At 33.8% G+C, this 22415-nt stretch overlaps 5 protein-coding genes across 6 annotated transcripts; 4 read left to right on the forward strand and 1 right to left on the reverse strand.

Annotated features, from left to right (window-relative positions):
• The first annotated feature begins 2616 nt into the window (after positions 1-2616).
• LOC114725408 (agamous-like MADS-box protein AGL61) lies at positions 2617-3348 on the forward strand. The gene has a single exon (XM_028911925.1). The coding sequence runs from the start codon at positions 2617-2619 to the stop codon at positions 3346-3348; it is 732 nt and encodes a 243-aa protein (XP_028767758.1).
• Positions 3349-5987: 2639 nt separating this feature from the next.
• On the forward strand, positions 5988-6647 carry LOC114725409 (agamous-like MADS-box protein AGL62). The gene has a single exon (XM_028911926.1). The coding sequence runs from the start codon at positions 5988-5990 to the stop codon at positions 6645-6647; it is 660 nt and encodes a 219-aa protein (XP_028767759.1).
• A 3104-nt stretch (positions 6648-9751) lies between these two features.
• Positions 9752-11562, forward strand: LOC114725440 (uncharacterized). Its single transcript, XM_028911956.1, has 2 exons — positions 9752-10421; positions 10581-11562. Exons 1-2 carry the CDS (start codon positions 9805-9807, stop codon positions 11272-11274), a joined length of 1311 nt encoding a protein of 436 aa, XP_028767789.1. The 5' UTR covers positions 9752-9804; the 3' UTR covers positions 11275-11562.
• Positions 11563-13139: 1577 nt separating this feature from the next.
• LOC114725439 (cilia- and flagella-associated protein 251-like) lies at positions 13140-16558 on the reverse strand. 2 transcript variants are annotated; one of them, XM_028911955.1, is made up of 2 exons: positions 16373-16558; positions 13140-15166 (listed from the first exon to the last, which is right to left on the reverse strand). In XM_028911955.1, the coding sequence occupies exon 2, from the start codon at positions 15131-15133 to the stop codon at positions 13415-13417; it is 1719 nt and encodes a 572-aa protein (XP_028767788.1). In that variant the 5' UTR covers positions 15134-15166; positions 16373-16558; the 3' UTR covers positions 13140-13414. The 2 variants fall into 2 exon arrangements, with proteins under 2 accessions (XP_028767788.1, XP_028767787.1); XM_028911954.1 differs by lacking the exon at positions 16373-16558 and adding an exon at positions 15245-15431.
• A 2182-nt stretch (positions 16559-18740) lies between these two features.
• LOC114725410 (probable xyloglucan endotransglucosylase/hydrolase protein 10) lies at positions 18741-20371 on the forward strand. Its single transcript, XM_028911928.1, has 4 exons — positions 18741-18939; positions 19079-19179; positions 19297-19490; positions 19715-20371. Exons 1-4 carry the CDS (start codon positions 18741-18743, stop codon positions 20115-20117), a joined length of 897 nt encoding a protein of 298 aa, XP_028767761.1. The 3' UTR covers positions 20118-20371.
• The last annotated feature ends 2044 nt before the right edge of the window (positions 20372-22415 follow it).

The following is a 22415-nucleotide window of genomic DNA, read 5'->3' on the forward strand; positions in this document are numbered from 1 at the left end:
TTAAGTCCTCATCAGAATCATTATGATGCCCTATAATTAGGATTTAAATTAAACTGTTGGTTTATTTTATTTTAGTTTCCTTTGGGTTTGGATCTTCTAAATTCTTGAGAAAACTCTAGTGCGAAAATTCAAATAGAACTGAAAAACGCACAATAAGTAAGTCCTCATCAGAATGATTATGATCCCTTTGAAATTTAACGCAAAGTTTTTCTGGAGATTGAAATCTGTTTTATTATAGTATTATGCTTTTTTTTTTTGGGTTTGGTTTTGGATTGTCAGTGTCTTGTGTTGTTATAGTGATATAGGATGTGTTGATCTGTTCTTCCTTTGTGACTTCATTCTATATGCTGTCAGGAAGAATTACATTGAATCATCGTGTAGTTTCATGTAGTTGTAATAAAAGGCATCTGATCTACATTTCATGTGTGTGTATAGTGTATACATAAGAGTAATTTCTTAAACTCTGAGCAACAATCGTGCTAATTAATGTATTAAATTAATTCGTTAAATTGAATTTGCGTGCATCCTCGTACTAATCATGAAAAATATGAGGAGAAATATGTTTTCTCCCTCAGAATGGGTAAGAAAACGATAGAAAGAAAAAATAGAAGAGAAAACTCATTCTATTTTCTCATCAAATTTGTTCTCTTTGCAAGACGAAGGAAAAAAAAAAAAAGAGACAACTTGTTATTCAGTTGCTCCTTTCGTTGTCCTTTGATTTTTTTTCTTCCTTCCAAATATTTTTTCTTATTTTTTTATCATTAAATTTTCCATAAAATTAATGATATTTTGATATTTTATATATCAATTAAAAATAGCACAGTCTTCAATTTTTTTACGATTTTTGTGTGTAATTTCTTATTAATCTAGATACAAATTCTTTAAAAAATTGAAAAATATATCATTTTTTCAATAAAATATTAAAATATGACTCATATTAGGTAGAATCTCATAATAAAAAAAATCTGAAAAATGGGGAGGAAAAAAGAAAGAAAGAGAAACAATGGAGAAGGCTAAGGCACCCTAATCCAAAATGAGAACTGAGACGTATTCCAGTATTCCCCCTCTGCCCCATGACCATGCCTCTCTTCCACCTCAAGCTACGTACCCTCCCATCTTCTCTGCTCTATATACAGTCCTCCTTGTCTACTTTTCATGTCCCTGCCTGGTGGCATATAGGAATCGGGCTACTGGATCTTACACAAAAATCAAAATTCATGGTTAAAAATAAAGTTCAAAACTTTGATTTCTTACAGCATTGCAAATACATACATATAAAAAAGCAACTTATACAACCATTTATAAAGTTGATTACTAAAATTACATTAAATTTTATACTATGAATTCATAAAGCTAAAAAACGTTGGACCTGTAATATATTTTATATATTAAAACTGGAAGACTAATACGAGTCCAAATATGGGGAATACAATAGACATTAAAAACATGCGCTATATCCATTAAAGTCACACGCCATAGCCGTTCTTCGCCTTCTTGTTCCAGAAACACCAAAAATATTCATAAAACACCTCAACATTATAACCCAGAGTAACCAAAAAACCCAGAAACGACCCTCAAAACTCTTGGCCCCTTTGATAGTCCAAATGAATAATGTAAAAGATAGGTTTTTTCAATCATATCACCGCCTATTTCATTTTGGCACTCACAATCATCAAAACAGCTACCAAAATCATGCCTTTTATGTACATCTCGCATCTACCTCCACATATGTTTTCCGCAGTTGCTCAAACCCCCCCCCCAATGTGAACATCGATCTTTTGCCAAAATGCGAAGAGGAAGGCAATGGTTTTAAATTAAAAACCATGGATGACTTGAGTTCAATTAAGAATGAGCGGTCTGATTCGTTCTTTCAAAACGATATCGTTTTGACTATTAGGCTAGGATATGAAGCATTAGGAGAAGCAACAAGAGGCACGTCAGCTCGCTCCCGTCTATTTCCATCCTTCCTAAGAGAAACAGCCAGCACAATACATGTATATATGTAATGCAGTCAACAATATAATTATGTTCCAACTAAAGAATATCCTCTTAATTTGCTTATATTGTTACGATTTATGATACATTATTGTTTACCCATAATGTCCATTATTGCCTTAATGAAAATAAATATGAGCAAGACAAGGCTTCAATATCGATCATACATATCCTTTGTGTAGTTAAGTTCCAACAGATTTTGACAGTGTGTCCAATTAACATTTGATAAGTAACTGCAGAAAACAACTCAATTAACTCTATAATTTTAATCTCAACAAGTCAAAATATAGTACCATAACATCCGATGATTAATTAAAATGATTTGCAAAAGTCAATCTTTTTATAATGCCAACTAGCGTATATGTAGGTGTAGGAGGTTTCACATATAATGTATATAATAGACATTAAGATAAAAGATTTTCTAACTCCCTCACTGGACTATATGATAAATAACAATAATATAACATTAAGATGGGACAATTAATTTGGTTAATCAAATGCCATAAACCAAACACATATATAAATACACATATATGTTTCCATTCCAAATAATCTCGCTCAAGTCCTAAACCCACTAGCAAGAAGCATTTCTTATCATCATCTTCTCTTTTTCGTTGAAACATGGCGATGAACAAAAAGTGTAGCTCAGGTCGTCAAAAGATTCCGATCGAGAAAATACCAAAGAAAAGTAATTTGCAAGTTACATTCTCCAAGCGCCGTTCAGGATTGTTCAAGAAAGCCAGTGAACTTTGCACGCTTTGTGGGATAGAAATCGCCATGATAGTATTCTCTCCAGCTAACAAAGCTTTCTCTTTTGGCCACCCAGGAGTTGAATCCATAATCGATCGTTACCTAGCTGCTCGAAAATCTACTTCGCATGCAGACCCATCGTCATCAACAGCAATCACTAGTGCTCATCGGAATTCTAATGTTTGTAATCTCAATTTGCAGTTAACACAGATTCTTAACCAGTTGGAGGTGGAGAAGAAGAGAGGAGAAGAACTCGATCGAACGAGGAAGGCGAGGCAGAGAGAGTTCTGGTGGGAGAGTCCAATCGATGAGATCGGTTCAGTTGATCAGTTGCAGCAATTGAGGATTGCAATGGAGGAACTTAAGAAGGATGTTTTAAGGCAGAAGAGTTTTGCGTCTTGTTCATCACACATTAATTTCGGGGAAGATTATGGATCGTTTGGACGTTACGATGACGTCTTTGAAAACAAATTATTATTAGGTGGTGCTGAGAATATTAATGTTGCTGCTAATTCGTCCAGTGTTGTTCCTGATGATGCCTTTAATAACCTTATTTACCAAAACCACGACATGGGGATCTTTAAGTTTACTTCTCAGTTCTGATCTTCTTGGGTTTTTTTTCTCCGAGGGACACATTAATGATCAACCAGGACCTCACTGGCCTTCAAGTTCAATACCTCCGTTGGTTTGCTTTTTTATTTCAATTTCCGATGATCATGATTCTGGAAGAATGTTATATTTCATGTAATTGCAAATAATTCTCCCTATTTATATATTTACATATGATCTTCTCAATGAATGTTTGAATTTGTTCATTTCTCTGTTCCGTTTTATCTCTCTCTCTCTATACACACACACACACACACACACACACACACACACAACAAGATATGTCAAATAATAGTGTCTTCGTGTGTATAAACCCTGTTTTGTGTATCCTTAACAAACATTTTTATAAATATTATATGATGTCTTTATATAGTTTTGTGAAGTTTTTAAGGATTAAGTCTTACAGTCTCTTTTGTTCAAAAGCAAAAAAATTTTAGTTCCTGAAAATCATTCCATTAGAATTAAACTAAAACCAACAAGTGTAATTCATAGTATGACTTGGGTTGTGGGTGTTTAAGTACAAAAACACAAGATATTCAGTCTGAGTCCATATCTGCAAAAGATATTATTAAGAAAGTTATCTTATTCCGGCTTCACAATACTCGAATTCCACCCATATCAGATATTAAATATTACTTTAAAAATTAACTAATTAAAATCCAGCCAAATAAATACAGTAATAATTAAGAAGGGTATATGGGATAATACGTACCCATCTCTCTTCTCATTCACAAGTCTTTTCTAATCAACAAGTGTCTACTATTATAATTACCTTTTTATTTGATGACTCATTCAATTTCCATTAATATGATCAAGAATATATTTCAATAATATATTATTCTCGATCTTTACTTTTGAATGATGAGTTAGGGAACCAAATTAAAAATTAGCAAAGACAAGCTCCAGCCTCACATTCATTTTCTTATTACTGTTAAAATTTGTCGCTCTTTACACCCAGAAAAAGGCAAGAATATATACGGCTAACATGCAATAATCATTACTAAAATAATCTTTTAAAAATATTTCCAAACTCATGGGTGGGTATTTTTTTTTTTAAAAAAAGGCCATGCGTTGACTTGTAAGCGATATCATCTTCAATTAAATGTTGAATCTAGATTTAATTTTTTTTATCCAAAATACTTGAGTAATTAATTGTATTGATTTCTAGTATGTATATCTCTACCAAGAAAAAAGGACTCAATTCAACACGTACGAGAGAAAACGAAATTGATTGGCTCATTTGATAGGTGGAAAAATAATCACAATTTACAATCCGTTTTATTGTTATTGAGATTTTTCTTACCGCACTACAAAATTAATTAATTTTCCTTCTCATTATACCCTTTTCGGTAATCTAGTATCATCAATTTCATCATTATATATTAACTCCTTCATATAATTTAAATTGGGTCGGTAGAAGTCAACAAAAATTTAATTCTCAAATAATAAATAAATATAAATATAAAACATAATTTATTATAAATCATATATTACTTTTAAATTATAAATAATATCACTCGTTCTAAATTTCATGCTCATTTCCCACCAAAAAAAAAAAGAAATACTCATTTACTAAAAAGACAATATATAGAAATACTGGTTAGGTGCCTGAATAATGTCCTGATATAAACATTTGTGTAGTTGGGGGGAAAAAAAAGAGTAAACATTTGTATCCAATTAAAATTTAAATTATACCAATTAAAAAGAAACTCAATGAAATTAAAGTTCAAAATAATTTCAATTAATTCTAGAGTGCTTCTGATTAAAAGAATTAAACTTAAATTATCAAATCAATATATATATATATATATATATATAATACAACATATTCTCTATCAAGTTCTTGTTAACTTGGCTACAGACCTTCACACTATAAAGGTTAGCTTTTACAAAAATAATCGAATCATTAGCGAAAAATATATTAGAAACAGAGATAGCCTTTTAGATAAGCCTAATATGAAGGATAACAAATAGGTAAGGAAGTAACAGATTTCCCTGCCTAACTTTAGGAGAGGGCTCAAACCATTAATTAGCACCTCTATCTATTAAGTTAATATTATTAGTAAGTTATATATGATTAAATATTTGTCAAAAGTTTAAATATTGACTTATCTTTTTTTTTTTGGCTATATATAATTTACCTTATTTTTCAGTGGAATCAAATTACAAGAAAATTTCATGGTAATAAATGAAGGGTTATATTAAAAAAAATAATCTAAATTAATCAGCATAAATGTTTACTGCCTTATGATAATTAGTGTCAAAACTATAATTTAAAAAAAAAAAGCAAATTAAAGGCTCATTTAATATCGACTGAAATAAAAAGCCTCTTCAAAGGAGAAAAGAACGGAATTGAAATCCATTATCATAATGATCAAGATGTTAATATTAATTATAATTATAATTTAATATCTAATAATTAAGTCAAACTATATTGAAATATTAAAATAATAATACAATATTATATAATCTATATGATTCAAAATCTTTGGAGGGATACAAATTGTAGGGTTATTAGTTAACTCAAACACAGACCTTTTTATAATATATAAAGACCTAGTAGCACAACTTTTTTTCCTACCTCGATCACTCGCTTTCTTCTTCAACAAATCATCATTTTTCCTTGATCAGCCATGGATATCATAAAACAGACCAAGAAATCCACAACCACAGGTCGCAAGAAGATCGAGATAAAGGAGATAGACAAGGACTCCAACAAACAAGTCACCTTCTCAAAACGACGCACCGGACTGTTCAAGAAAGCCAGCGAGCTCTGCGTCCTGTGCAATGCTCAGATCGCCATGATCGTGTTCTCACCGGCCGACAAAGCCTTTTGCTTTGGCCAACCCAACGTCGAAGCCGTCCTCCGCCGCTACCTCCGTGGTGGAGCAGAAGATAATCACGACGCTAGCGACTTCAGTTCGGCGTCTTACGAAGAACTTAACAGACAACACGAAGAAGCAGCGAGGGCATTGGAGATGGAGAAGCAGCAACTGGAGGAGATCGAGAATGTGGCTAAGGTATGGAATAGAGGGAACTGGTGGGACGAACCGATTGATGAGATGGATTTGGATGAGTTAGAGCAATATGTGGCGGCCATGCATGAGTTAAGAAGAAAGGTGGCTGAGAAGGCCGATGAGTTAATGAGGGTTTCGATAATGCCGTCGGTGCCATCGTTTTATGGAGAAAGTTCATTGGGTGGTCTTCTTATCGGAGGCGGCGGAGGCTATGGTGGTTTTCCTAACCAGTTTGGCGGCGGCCTTGTTGCTTATCATGACAAGTTTGAATTTTGACGTCTGAAAAGTGCAATAAGGTTCAGAAATAATAGAGAGGCGATGAGATCGTCTCGATCTCTTTGCACTTGCATTTTTTTTTTCCCGTTTGCCTCAATGGAATAATAATGAGTTTGTTATTGTTGTCATTAGTTCATTACCTCAATGTCTCTCTCTCCCAAATTTAAATTTGTTATTATTTTAGTTTTACTTTTTCAAATTTTAAACCATAAGTTTTGGTTCCTAAAATTTCTTCTGATCTCAAACATTTATTCATATAATTAAATAAAAATTAGGATCATTTTTCCTTTTGAGAAACCAAAATCTATGGTTTAAAACTTGAGAGACCTCAAACCAAAAAATACTTAAGAGACCAAAACCAAAATAATCAGTACAAACTTGAGGAATTGTATTAACCTTACATTTTATTACCAATTAAGCAAATCAAAATTAGCAAGTTCGAAGTGAAGACCATTCCAAAACCTCCACAGAAGTTGTTATTTTAAGAAAACCAGTCCTAAAGAACAAATCTCTTTTATCATGGGTTGGCTGTTATCCAAGTGGTTAAATTTTTGCATATATCTGCAAATTATATAGTTATTATTTTATGCATAGTTATTAATATTGTTTATTAAATATTAATAATTGCAGGAATATTATAAACCATTTATTAACATCTTGATAATCTCAATTTTGAATGCCATGGCATGATGAAGGTGGTGGTTAATTTTATACATGTAGAGGCAATAAACTATTTCATTCAATCATTCTCCCCAAAATTTAGCCTCCAGTAGCTTTAATAATTGGATGCTGATTAATTATGAATTGCTGATATTGAGTTTGAAATTTGAATGTGATCAAATTATTAATATCAATGTATATAATTTATAAAAATAAAAAGTCCTTCTGACAATTGTGGTCTTAGAAAAGTCACAGGGATAAGGACATATTGCGGTTTACCTTGTCCCATGCTAAAAAAATGTATATTATGAAATACTAGCTTCATTCCTTAATATAAGACCTTGTTTGACTTTTATTTTGATTTTAAATATAAGACTCCAATCCACTTTGCCTGTTATATTTATGCATTTTTTTCCCAATATAGTTCTTTTAACAATGGTAGTTCTAGCTAATACACTTGATTAACAAGGATATTTTAAGAAAGATAATATCTATTTATTACAAATAACTAACTTAACTTTTTTTTTCTTAATCTCCTCAAATTAGTCAACTAGCTCTTATAATTAGGACCGAATGTAGTAACTTAGTTCTTAATTTTGCGGTGATACTTTGATATTAACATTAAACATATAAGATTATATCTGCTAATTTAATTAGATTTGCAATTATTAAACTTCACACCAGCCTCCACACAAATTTGGCCAAGAAAAACTAGCCTCTCCCACTCATTCAATGGCTAACATTTTTATTAAGACACTAACGCGTTTTTGAGACATGTTTCATTTTAATTGGTTACATAAAACGAAATCAATGTCGTCATTGTTCATCGCGTCAACTTTATTAATACAAACAAAAGACGGATTAACACAAACGTGTCACCAATTTATGTGTCTGCTTTAACTTAGAAATATAAATATATAAGCAATTTTATTATAATAATGAATTTGAAATAAAATATACTCCTTATATGGCGTATGAACAATGTGATTTGTTATATGTTTTATTATATATGATGTGTATTGACATTAATTACAAAAAGATCTATTATGCACATATGAATGAAAATAAAATGACAGAATGTCCTAATGTACTAAAAGTTTGATAAAAAGCAATGAGGGTGGGTTAATAGAAGATACTTAGTTGCTTCTAATGTGATGAATTTGAAAGATATATCACATTTAGTGCCAAATAATATCTCTAACACGATTTCTCTTATAAGAAGATACACTTAGGTCTTGAAAAAAAAAAGTTTAAGGGACAAAAATGAAGACCCACCAATTTTAACACGATTAAAAAAATAAGTGAGAAAAAAACGTAGAGCATTTTTTTAAATACCCTTTATTTATTAGAGGCAAATATGAAAAAAATTTTAGCCATGTTAATGTGAAAAAATAAAAATAAATAAATGCCCTTATATCTTGAGCGAGATATTAGGAGAGCGAGGTTCAAAATTTGAGCCGTGATAATATTAAAAAAAATATTTTTAATAATCAAAAGTAAAATTAAAAAATACAAATCAGCGAGATAGCGAGGTCGATTTTTTACTTTTTTTTTTGCCAAAGAGATATTTTTATTACTAAAAGAACACTTATACTATTAAACAAGATATAATTAAAAAAAAGCAAATACAGTTCATGAGCCTCGGTCTTTATGGATATTTTTTCGGTTACACCATTGCAGACAATATATGTGCCTCGTAAAATCAGACTTTTTGTTATGACTTGACCCCTCATCCAAAAAAAATATATTGAATTATTCATAATATTACCTCCTATACTAATTATAAGAGTTAGTTGATTAATTTGATGAGATTAAAGAAATAAATTAAGTTAATTATTTACAATAAATATGTGTTATCTTTCCTAAAATATCCTTATTAATCAAGTATATTGGTTAGAACTACTATTATTAGAAAGACTATTTTAAAAATATATATAAATATGAGAAACAAAATGGATTGTGGTTTTATATTTAGGACTAAAATAAAAATAAAATTATATCTTATATATTAAGGAGCAGGGATAATATATCAATATAATCAATATATAAAATTTGCAGCAAGCTACATATCTATGAGTCATGACGTAGGACTCTTGTCCCATGTAGTTTTTTTTTATTTTAATGGGAAATAGTGCAACTTTTATTTTAATCTTATAATTTCTTTTATTTATTCCAAGAGAAATTTCATATTAAAACTAATTATAATATCATGAATGAAATGATAAAAAGGATATTTAGTTATTCTAATTTATACTAGGGGACAGGAATTTCTTCATCCTATCCCTTCGTCCTTATCACAACTATAAAGAGAAAAAAAATTGAAAATAGTTGGCAAAAAAAATATTGAAAATATAAAGTTTACGACAAAAGGAAAAAAATCCAACTTGTTCCAGGTTGTCCAATTCAGTTATCATACCCAGCAATGTACTTCAGTCTTCACTCTCGATAACTGCGTTATTATCGATTCTTCCCTCATTCCACACACCCGAAAACCTCCATGGATCCGTGTCCTTTTGTTCGGATCCTCATCGGAAACTTCGCCATCACATCTCCGGCGACGTCGAGGTCTTCTGTCCCCGGTGAAGCACCCCTCTCGAGTTCCCCGTATTTCTGCCGGATTCAACTCAGGGACTTCGATTCTCATCAGCATCATCACTTCGCCACCGTTCCTATCGTCTCGTCAAACACCGACGAGACCTACCCTCCCTCAGTTGCTGCTATCTTCGATTTGAGCAAGCTTCAGATGGAGAAACTTATGGCGACCAAGAATCCAGTAATGAAAATTTCCGTTTATGAGTCTCGGCAGACTCCGTCGTGCTCATTCGATACAGCCAAATTATTGGGCAAAATTTCTGTGCCGTTGGATCTGAACATGGCTGAGTTTCGAGCGTGTATGTTTCAGAACGGCTGGGTTGCGCTTGGTGGGAAAAACAGAGCATCTTCGTCGGGGCAGTTATTGCATGTTACAGTTCGCGCCGAACCAGACCCGAGATTCGTGTTCCGGTTCGACGGTGAACCAGAATGCAGCCCTCAGGTGTTTCAAATCCAAGCGAGTGTGAAGCAGCCCGTATTCACTTGCAAATTCAGTTTCAGAGATCGCAGTGTGAGTTCGAGGTGAGTGACTTACAAGTTTTTGGCTCGGTAATTGTAAACTGTTAATGTTCAAGCTGATCAAGAAAAGGATATGAGAAGCTGAGAACCTTTCGATTCTGCTATGATTTTTGTTCTTTCCTTTTCTTGGATGTCAATCAATGGGTATCGTATCTATTCCAGGTCATCTATGTCAGAGCCAAGCAATTCAAAAAGCTGGTTGCCTTCACTAACTTATCAGAAAGACCATTCAGCGGAGCGAAAAGGATGGTCCATCACAGTGCACGATTTGTCCGGTTCACCCGTAGCGGCGGCGTCAATGATAACTCCATTTGTCCCCTCGCCGGGGTCTCACCTGGTAAGCCGATCCAATCCCGGCGCGTGGCTGATTCTCCGACCCGGAGGCAACGGGACGTGGAAGCCATGGGGCCGCCTGGAAGCGTGGCGCGAAAATAACAGCCCCAATGCTGTCGGTTACCGGTTCGAAATCCTTCCGGCCGTCGCAGCTCCGGTCATGCTCGCATCCTCCACCATCAGCTCGCGACATGGCGGGAAATTCGTCATTGACGTCACCTCCGGCGTCACTCCGATCGACAGCCCGAACGGCAGCTGGGACTTGGGTTCTGGATCGAGGTCCGGGTCTGGATCAGGGTCGGAATTCGGGCTTGAACAGGAACTCTTATACAGAGGGTTCGTAATGTCGGCGACGGTGGCAGGTGAGGGAAAGTGTAGCAAACCGGAGGTGGAGGTCGGCGTGCAACTCGTGAGTTGCACAGAGGATGCTGCGGCTTTCGTGGCTTTAGCCGCAGCCATGGATTTGTGCATGGACGCTTGCCAGTTGTTCTCACGGAAGCTCCGTAAGGAGTTGAGGCAGTAGCCTCTGTCGTTTGATGCGCTAGAATTTCGAGGAACAGGATGTCGTTTCAACGTCATGGTGTCGTTTATTCTGAAGCACTTTAAGTTTGGTAGAGTAGCGAGTAGTGACTAGTTCTTTTTTATATAAAATACAATGCACAGTGTAAAATGACTTGGCAAGATCAAGTTTTTTAAATTTTGTATTTGGGAATTGCAGGTTCCTTTTTGCGCTGACAGATCAAGTCTTGTTATCTTGTAAATTATAGTGGGTTTGTACAGTATTTTAAATTCAAGGTGTCCTCTTTTGGAATTTGATGCGAGATGATATTTGAAGAATCCTATGATTTGCCCGTGCGAAGTCGCTCTGATATGTATAATCATATTCCAACTGACATTCATGCACCTGATATGGCCAAAAAAAAAATTTGAAACTTTTTTTTTGGTAAATGTCAGCGAGGGAGCACCAAGATTCAAATCAATAATATTTTTATGATGCTCTTGCTATTTCGAATTTAAAATCTTGTTAGGAACTCAAATGGATAATTCAATTGATTTAACATTTAGCTTGTTATTAACATGAATATTAATTATCAGGAATACAACGTTTAACATTAGTCCAAGTTAGTGAATACTTAAGTCTGAAGATTGCTATTTTTTTAATAAAAAAAGTTAAAGCAAAAAGAATATTGTTCTTTTGTTTATGTCAAAGATCACAATCCATTTTGCAGCGTAATACACACAAAAAATGCAAAGGTTTTATTTAGTTCAATCTAATTCAATGGTGGAGTTTTGGGTGGATTTAAATGATGCTTCTATTTATTATTTTCTTTTGTTACATCATTAATTCAGAAAAGAAAGTTAAAGATGAGAAATCTCTCACAAATTGCAGCTTTTCGCTGTTTCTTTTCTTTTCTTTCTTTTTACTTGTCAGAACTTTTTGCTGTTTAAAACAGCCAAGCATGAAATGCTTGCATCAAAATGAAGCTTGATTTTCTAGAGAAAAAGGAATCTTAATTTATTTTCTATTCGCTTTTCAAAAAATAAAAATAAAAAACTAAAGTAACATGTGTCAGTTCATGCACGTTCCTCTATTGGAAGTGGAAGGGATTTAAAAGTACTCTAATGAATCTGAAGGGAAGTGTATCAGAAGAAGGTTCGTGTCTCACACTTTGACTAAGTCAACCAATCAGTCATTAAATGCCTTGCTGGATTCTGAAGTTTTACATAGAAACAGGGCACATGCTGAAGCAGAGCGAACTTGAGGACCCAGCCTCCTGTAGCTGCTTTGAATGTTGGATGTTCTTCGCTCCATTTATTTCCCTGTGATACCGTTAGTGCCGTACCATGCCAGAAACAGAGAGTCCCATGCAGCTTCTGGAACTAACACAAACCTGATTCATAAATTGTCTGAGAGAAATCATCCAGGTTGATATGCAGGTGTTCCAAGTTCCATTTATCTTTGATTCATAATTAAGGAATTAGTGTACGTTATATACTCATGAAATTCAAATCTCTTCAAGTTCGCCCTTCTGAATTTCCACGGAGTTCAACGGCAAGACACGTAAACCTTAACACACCTTAATAAATAAATAAGCAGATAGTACATGCATCTTATTGATAGAAATGCAACTTCAGAGAAACTTCATAGACGGGAAAATTCAGAAGATCCGTTTCTTATATTAATTAGTATGATTATTTTATATGTTTGAATACATTTTATTCATCATGTCTCTCCCTGACTTGCCTCTACTTCTCTTTCAGACTCTCCGCTCTGCTTCGCCATAAACTATCATATCAAGAGACAGAGTCCGGGCAGCTAAAAGAAAGGAAGTTCGAAAGGCACTAGTCAAGAGAAGCTATCGTCCTCGTCGCCTACATGAGGGGTCATGGAGCAAAAACTACAGTAGGAATTTATAAGAGTAAACTAAAATTGTGTCCATGGTGGAAAGTCGAAATTAATTATACAGATCAAAACATTCACACTAAAACCCACTAAGCTACATTTGTACCTTTGGTAGCTTCTAGTAGCACATCTCGGGTCAAACAAAAAGATCTAAAAGTGAAAACAGTGTGACGTACAGAAAACAAAGGTCAGAAGGAGGGATAAAGAAAAACTGAGGAAAGCTTTCCCATGAATCCAATGGCCATCTTTTAAATAAATGCTATTCTGCCGCAGTTTCATCAAGAATATTTCCCGCGTTTCTAATATCTGGCAATGCATGTTCATCAAGAATATTCGCCTCATCGTCTCTAATATCTGGCAATGTATCCAGGTCAGTTTGAACTTCTGTCACGTCCTTGTGGATATGAGAATCAGAAACATCAATGGCATCTTGTTCAACTAAATCTGAATCTCCGCCATTCACAGAGGAAGAATCTGAGGTTCTATGAGTTGAATCCAACTGGGGATCATCCATGGACTTCTCATCCTTCCTGGCATCATTGTTCTCCTCAGCATCTGAACTATTCTGAGTTACATTTGTTGCAGCCATTTCAGATTGAACCTTCGACATCTCATCCACAGAGGCATCGATATTTTCCTTTGCATCAGAATTTACAGAGTTGTTCTGAGTTTCATTTGATGCAACATGATTTATTGTCTTGTCTGATTGACCCGCTCCAGAATTAGAAGATTCCCCTGCATTTCCAGTTTTCATGGAGATTGTGGAATTAGTAATTGGCAGGTTATCTTCCCTGTCTCCATGACTCTGCTCTAATTCCTCTGTTTTCCCATTTTTGATGCCATCGTTGGCTGTCATATCCACTGTCGTATTTTGAGAACTTTCAGATTCAGATAATATCACCGTTTTATTCTGTTCAGAAGAACCTGCTGTGTTGATACCGTCTCCAGTTGAGTTGTTGATAGCCTCAGTGATCGCAACAGAGTGGTTACTGCTTACTTCTAGATGACCATCAGAGTTTGCTGTGGCAGTGGTATTTACATTTGGGTTACTGACTGAGTTGGACAAAATGGTGTCCCCACTTTCTTTACCAGTGGCATTCGACACATTCCCACTCTCCATTTCATCTGCCGTAATCTTACCTGAATCATTTTGATTCACACCGCTTACCTCTGTATAATTAGGCTTATTCTCCTGTTTCACAATACTCATTTCAGAGTTTTCATTGGAGTTTTCTGCACTTAGAATCACAGATTCAGTGCTAGTAGTCAGGGCATCATGAGCTACAGCACTGGAAGCATCATCCGCCATGTAATGTTCCTCCCTTGCCTCATGTGTGCTTTTGTCTTCAACTGAACTGTCCTTTTCCTCATCCTCACCATCTTCATTCTCCTTCTCATCACTCTCTTCTTTCTCTCTCTCTCTATCCTCATCCATCAACTCTTCATCACGGTCGATATCCACTTCTGGTTTTTCTTGATCATTTTCTTCTATCTCCTCATCCCCTCCTCCTCTTCCATCATCCTCTGATTCTTCACTCTTGTTTTCTTCCTCATCTCGTTCTTCTGCTCCATGCTTGCTTTCTTCTTCTTCATCTCGTTCTCTAAATTCATGCTTGTCTAGATTTTCTCCCGATTCATGCTTGCTGCCTCCTCCTTCTTGTTCTTCATGTTCATGCAAATTTCCTTCATCATCTAAATTATTTTCATCTTCCTCTTTTTCGTCATGCTGTTCAGATTGAATTATATCATCTTTAAGAGGTTGAAGATCTTTTCTACCAAGTTTTGGAATCTGATCAGCATTCTGCATTCTGACAGCCTCCTTTGCATCATTTTCATCAAATTCCTTCTTCTTATCATGAGAGTGCTTAATCTGGTAGATCAACCAGAAACAAACACCAAGCAGCAGAATAATTTGCAGAACATTCTTTAACTTGATGCCTTTGGACCTGTGGTTTCTACTTGGTGTGCGTTTTATCATGATTACTTTCTTCTCCAAACAAGGGCAGGCTACCTGCTTTGAATGGTAAATGCATTATTAAGGAACTGAGGAGGCCGTGATAATTGATTTAAGAATAGCACAAATACTTACACAGAACATAAAGAGTACACACAAAACACAACTTATCTTTCCCAGATATTTGCGTCAACAAACACCTAAAAAAAAAAAAACTCCCAGAGCCCTTTCGATTCTGATCCATTTCTTATCCAGTATCTTCGTTAAATTCGTGTAATTGGCCCTCTTTGCCACAAGATAGAAACCAAAGCAACGAAAGCAACAGAAAAATGTTAAATTTAAACAGGAAAATATTATGTCCCTTGTTTAGCATTTATCCCAAAAAAGCAGGAAAAGTTAAGGCAAATGAGAGATAAAGAAAATTACAGTTCCTTCAGTATGCAGCATCCGCAATAAAATTCTCCACAGATGCAGGTCACAGCAACATTTATAGCAAGAAATTTGTTTTCAAGCACCATTTTCAATCCCAAAATACAATTATGATACAAGGAGATAGCAAGTGAACCAATAACAAAAAAAAGTTGCATCCTCAACTTCCATGGCTACTGATACAACCGGTTCATCCTACTACGCCCGCAAAAGAACTAGTTTACTTCTTCCCAATTACCAAAAAAGCAAAAATAAGATCAAGTGAAATAATAAAGAGTACAAGAAGCCCGTTCTTTGAGGTGGAAACAATGTTATCACCCTTCCGCTATACTCCCTTCTTCTCTTAACACCAAAATCTACGAGTTACGTACATTATACAAGGAGAAACCCGGAAACTATGGGGTTTCAAGAAAACAACCCAAAAGAACAAAATATGGAACAGAAAGAAAAGAAAAGGTGTAGAGGCAAGAATCAAACCCTAGAAAAACACCCCAGGAAGCAAAATAAGAATTCTACACACAAACTTCATTCCAAGATTCACAAATAATACAAATCACAAAGGCAAAGATTCCATAGCAGATCACCGGAGAAGATAAACCAAGGCCGTAATTTTCACAGCAAGACCCCATCTTCCATATGGAGTAAGAAGAAATGCCAGACCCATTTTCCAGGAAGAATCAAACAGATAAAGGGTGTACTGTGGAAAATTACCTCAGCAAAAGAAGGAAAACCAAGCATCGAAAACAACATCAGGCAAACACATGATAGAGAAATTCCAGAAATGAGTGAATCAAGACATTGTACGAAAAAGAAAGAGTGGAGAGGGGGAATTACCGGAATAAGGAGGCAAGGCGAAGAAGGAAGGAAGAAAATCACAAGTGAGAAACGAAGAGAGAGTGAGAGAGGAGGAAGCAAAAGTAGTGAAACTAAGGAGGATTGGATTTATTAGGTGGGAAAGTGTTGTCTTTGAAGTGCGTGAGCCAAGGTCGGAAGGAACATCCAAGCAGAAATGCGATCGATAACAAGGAAAATGAATTGACTTGTGCTGGATTTGGGAATATCAACCTCACCCACAAAACGCAATAATCAAACGAAGCGTTGTCCCTTTCTTCATTTGTCTCGCAAGTGAAACTTGCCGTAATTTTTAATTTTTAGTGATTTATTATTAACATTTTTAACCAGCACTAGTGATATTACGACTATTAAAAATTTTAATAATTTAAAAAACTTCCTTTTATGTTAAAACTAAATCAAACTTCACACCAGATGATGAAAAATTTACTTCAACTTTTATCACAAAAAAAAAGATATATATTATTAAAATACACAAAATACCTTTTGTCTTTTAGGGATGCTAATAGGAAAATATTGGAATAATAAATAATCTTCACTTGGATTCCTCAGTTGCTGCCTGGCCACAACCATAATGGTTACTAAAATTAAGCATGGCTGTATTAATTAATTCTGTGGGGGTAAATTTGACTGAGAGTTCTTTTTTCTTTCTAAATGATGATTGGTAAATAAAATTAATTACTATTTGTCACTGCCTTATTATCAATTTTATATTTTTAATTGTTATAGATGAGTGAGTTTTTATGCCAGCTAGAACTGTCATTACCAACTAGGTGAGGCATATAGAGCCGTGCATAGAAGAAAGTTAGATCTTGCAAATCCAGCTACCTCCCACGGTCCCACATATTATTATTATTATTTTGGGTTCAATTTTGTATAGTTCTCTTCCCGTCCTTTTTTTTATTTTTTATGAGCAACCTTAAATTTCAGATCAAAAAATTAGTTATAAATAAAAATGAGAAGTTTTTTCCCTTCAAAATACCCTTATTTATGGGAAAAAGAGTGAGTATAAGAAACAAAATAAACAATTATTATAATAAAAAGAATTATAAAAGAGAGCAAATGTGGATGGAGAGAGACGACGGTTTAAGAAATGAGATAATAAATATATTTGATATTAAAATAAGTAATTAATAGGACAAAATAGGAAATTTGCTAAGAAAATTTAAAACAATTTGCAAATATTACTTGTATTTAAGAATAAGAGGATGATGGTAGTTGTTGTTTATAAAAAATTAGGGGGGAAGTATTTGTGAAGGCTTTATTTTAAAGGGAAAAAGCAAGAAAAATACCTTAGTTTCTGTGAAACAAAGATTTGCATTAATTGAATTCCCATTTCCCGTGTCTTGCTGTGGCTCTCCCAACCCAAGTGGCGAAGGCTTGTCCCTTTTACCGTGCTTTCATCAAACTTTTAATCCAAAATTCATGTCCAAATCGCTTTCTAGTCCCTCTGTTTTTCTTTTTCTTAAGAAAACCCTTCATTAATTAATGGAGCAGTTAGCATTTTAGCCCCATATTCGTCATTAATGCCTAACTTTTAGGGGATATATTTTATGTGGCTGGTTTATTTTTCTCCGGACACAAACAAAATTACATTTAATTAATATTTCGATGATCATTAATAGCAATATTTCTATAGGGTCATCAACACCATGACAGTTTATTATCAAGACAATATTTTCTTTAATTTGCATCTTTTAATTTGTATCTTTTTCTAAAGAAAAATCACTTTTTAAGTATTTAAACTTTCTGACCCATGAAAATGTATTTTCACTTGGCTTTGTTCGCATCTTTGGCACTCAAGATTCCTTAGTCTGTACATAAATATTTTCCTCCCAGGCCAAGAAAGGCAATGCTAAATTAAAGTGGAGACAAATATATATACCAAACTTGTTTCCAGGCCTAAAGGAAAGGTGGGGAAGGAATAAATCTTCTGAAACCATCAGAGATATGGAAGCTTTATACACCAAGTTTGTCCAACCTCAAAACAAATCTGTAGCCAGCTTTTCACTTTTCTGACCTTTCTGCTTAGACCAGGTGGCAAAAAGCACTTGCTGAGAAAGCCTATGTGTGTGTCCGAAGCTTGGGATATATGCATAAACACAATATTCTTGGTTCACTAGTTACACTTAAAGCAGGTTAATGTTTTATTGGTCGCCCATATGTTATATACAAGTGGCATTTACTTGGTTCTAATCGTAGCTTCATTAAAGACTCCTAGTGCTAAGCGTCTTTGCTTGCTTCCAAAGATATTCTTTATAAACCCAAAATGAAAGGAAAAGGTTTCATGCAATGCCTATATATATAGCCTTTTTACAAGCCATCTGCATTTCTTTTGTCAGAGGAAGCCATGACCCACAACATTATTCTGAGATTCATCCTCCTTAATATCACTGGGCTAGTTTGCTTGGGCTTGTTTCAAGTCTCAGTTGCATCTGTTGTTTCAACAGGGGACTTCAATAAGGACTTCTTTGTCGCATGGTCTCCTTCCCATGTCATCAATTCTGCTGATGGACGATCCAGAAGCTTGAAGCTAGATCAACAATCTGGTACCTACTCTCTCTCTCTCTCTATATATATATATATACACACATATATATATGCATGGCTCGGTGGGAGTACGTATTTCCTCAGTTAAATTGTCAAAGTTGCTTTTTAACCCATGAGTTTCGATCTTTTTCTTTTCAGGGGCCGGTATTGCTTCCAACAAGATGTTTTTGTTCGGGCAAGTGGACATGCAAATTAAGCTAGTTCCTGGTTATTCTGCTGGCACGGTGTTAGCCTATTACGTGAGCAATTCTTAAAAATTTCCACTCGTCTCAGTCTACGAACTTTCTTCTATCTTTTCAATCATTCAGGAATAGTTATAGGGGATCGAGACTAATTAGTTTGGCATTGTTGTGCAGTTGACCTCAGATCAACCGAACCGTGATGAGATAGATTTTGAGTTTCTGGGTAACGTGACTGGGCAGCCATATATTGTTCAAACCAATATATATGCAGATGGGTTTGATAACAGAGAGGAGAGGATTTATCTGTGGTTCGATCCTACCAAAGACTTTCACACTTATTCTGTGCTTTGGAATCTGCACCAGATTGTGTAAGATCCATCTCTTATGAAGAATGAAAATCTCTCCTTTTTGCATTCATGCATGTTCATCTTCTTTCTTTGTTGGAGATTACCATCAAGCATATCATATTTTGTTAGAGACAGCTCCTTTCAGAATACTCGACAAATTTCACGATCAATCTTCAATCCTTGAGGGACTAATTTTAAAAAGATCAAAAGTATGTTAATGTTAATTCACACTTAACTTTATGCAGGTTCATGGTGGATAAGATTCCTATAAGAGTGTATAGGAATCACGCAGATAAGGGAGTGCCATATCCAAGATGGCAGCCGATGAGTGTGAAAGCGACACTGTGGAATGGAGATAGCTGGGCAACACGAGGTGGCCATGACAAAATTGACTGGAAAAAAGGTCCCTTTATAGCTTCCTTAACAAATTACAAGTTAGATGGATGTGTTTGGAAGGGTAATCCCAGGTTCTGTAGGGCAGCTAGCCCTACAAATTGGTGGAACCAGTACAGCTTCAGCACACTGAGTTCTTCTCAGAGAAGGTGGCTCAGATGGGTCAGGAAGTACCACATGATTTATGACTATTGCCAAGATTATCACAGGTTCCACAATCATCTTCCCACAGAATGTTCACTTCCCAAGTACTGATAACTTCATTTCAGAATAGGAGATCAAATTACCAGAAATATTTATTGAAGCCTGTATTCATGAGTGTGTGTGTGTGTGTAGTCTTTGTGGTGAAGCATTCTGGTAACCCAGATGCATGTCTGGGCCTGCTTATATTTTTCTTATCTGTTTTGTTGAGAGGATTGTCTTTCTTCCTGGTTGGATTATAGCTAGAATATGTTGGGAGAACATTGTTTTTACTGCATGGTTCACAAGCCAGAATTCAACATATTATTTTATGTGACTTATTTGTTATTATTTACATTCTAAAGATGAGGCTATTTAATTTAACAGCATTTGAATTTTGAGGGATGACTCTATTTGTTATAGAAACAGATTTTTTCTTTACTTTTAATTTTTTCCATTTTTATATATTAAATAGAATTAAAATTAAAAATTTATTAAATTTTAAGACAAAGATTTAAAATTTCTTTTAATTCTAATAAATTATATTAAAAATACTTTGTAAACAAGACTTGGGCAATAACGAGTGAGGTTTTGTCTGATCAATGTGGACCAATCAACATCTTTTGGAACAGCATCCCCGGGATCCAATTCCTTACTTGTATCAAAAGACGGATAAGGTGTCCATCTCTCTCTTTGGGCCTAATCTTTTTTTTATTTGATGTATGTTCACCTTTAAATAATTTTTGTGAGAAATATTATGAAGTCAAATATAATTATTAAATTTTTTTAATAATAACATAACAGCATGTAATAACAAGTTTTAGGACAATAAATAACAATTACTTACTTATTATTAAGAATTAATTATTTTTTAGGACCTTATTGTAATTCTTTCATAATTATTTTTGATGATTAGCTTGTAGATAAAACAAAAGATATGATGGTGTATTTTATTTGTAAAATGAAGTAGTTTTATCAAAAAAATCAAAATTACTCTTTGTGCTTCTATTTATAATATTCAAATTTAGGAAGGAATATGATCCATTTGGTACTCTTTTTGTCCCTTATTATAAGATCTAATTTTTTGAATAGGTTTGTCCCTTTTTATAATATCCTCTTTGAATTTGTTTGAGCATTTAATGTAGTGTCACCTATTTTACCTCAAATTTAATATATTTAATATATTTTCTTTTTTCATTTATCTCACTATTACTCTCTCATATTTATTCATTTACATATAGGGATATATTTGGTAAAAAATTATATTTGCTATATATTAATTGCTTTTAACTAATTTTAACTATTTTCTTAAACAATATAATTTAGTTAAAAAGATTTTATAATAAGCGACAGGGTAGTATGTTGTAATTTGGGTTGGTGTCAACATTTAACGCATTTTTTTCGATTTTATTTTTAATTATTTATTCTTTTGTCTTTGTCATACTTTTTTTTATTGCATTTTCCCCATGCATTCTTTGTTATCTCAGTTTTTCTCCTTTGTTGTTTCTCTCACTTATCTTTATAAATAAGAAAATATTTAAAAAAGTATTTTTTTTACATATTTATTATTTTTAATTGATTTGTGTTATACACAAATCAATTATTTAAAGTTTATAATAAGAATACTAGGGATTACATATGGAAAAAAAATCAAATTTTCATGTAAAAAATAAAAAAATCCGATAATTATCAGAATGAGATGATATCCTCCACATCTTTTGAGATACTCATTCTGTCCTTTATTATAAAATCTTTTTAACTAAATTGTGCGGTTTAAAAAAACAGTTAAAATTAGTTAAAAGCAATTAATATGCAGCAAATATAATTTTTTTTCAAACATACCTCTATATATAAATGGGTAAATGTGAAAGAGTAATAGTGAGATAAATGAAATTAGGGATAAAATACATTAAATTAGGGATAAAATAGGTAATAATACATTAAATGCTCAGATAAAATCAGAGAGAATTTTATAAAAAGGGACAGATGTATTCAAAAAATTAGATCTTATAATAATTAAGAAATGGAGGAGTAGGTCACATCCCCTAACATACTCTTCCAATCCTATTTATAATTCATTTTCTACGTATTTTACATAGATTAAGAAAAATTTTAAACTTCATTAATTCTCATTTAAAATTCATCAACTTTTCAAAACCTTATATTTCATTAATTCTCATTTAAAATTTAATAACTTTTTAACTTTATCCTTATTTAATATACATTATATCCTTAAACATAGTCAACACAATAATAAATGAAAAGTAAAATTGTACATTCATATAAAAAATTTTCCTTTATATCTTATAAATATGAGTAAAAAATTTCTTTTCTCTACTTTATAAATAAAATCAAGACTAAATAGGTAAAATA

This window comes from Neltuma alba, unplaced genomic scaffold (genome assembly GCF_004799145.2).
Source record: "Neltuma alba isolate B1F8T4 unplaced genomic scaffold, ASM479914v2 tig00012252_pilon, whole genome shotgun sequence".
Lineage (NCBI taxonomy): Eukaryota > Viridiplantae > Streptophyta > Magnoliopsida > Fabales > Fabaceae > Neltuma > Neltuma alba.

Bases quoted from the DNA above. Each gene is read 5' to 3' on its own strand.
- LOC114725408 (XM_028911925.1), top strand. From the start codon at position 2,617: ATGGCGATGAACAAAAAGTGTAGCTCAGGTCGTCAAAAGATTCCGATC.
- LOC114725409 (XM_028911926.1), top strand. From the start codon at position 5,988: ATGGATATCATAAAACAGACCAAGAAATCCACAACCACAGGTCGCAAG.
- LOC114725440 (XM_028911956.1), top strand. From the start codon at position 9,805: ATGGATCCGTGTCCTTTTGTTCGGATCCTCATCGGAAACTTCGCCATC. The intron at 10,422-10,580 runs GTGAGTGACTTA...TATCTATTCCAG, and splicing joins GATCGCAGTGTGAGTTCGAG to GTCATCTATGTCAGAGCCAA.
- LOC114725410 (XM_028911928.1), top strand. From the start codon at position 18,741: ATGACCCACAACATTATTCTGAGATTCATCCTCCTTAATATCACTGGG. The intron at 18,940-19,078 runs GTACCTACTCTC...TTTTCTTTTCAG, and splicing joins GAAGCTAGATCAACAATCTG to GGGCCGGTATTGCTTCCAAC. The intron at 19,491-19,714 runs GTAAGATCCATC...AACTTTATGCAG, and splicing joins TGGAATCTGCACCAGATTGT to GTTCATGGTGGATAAGATTC.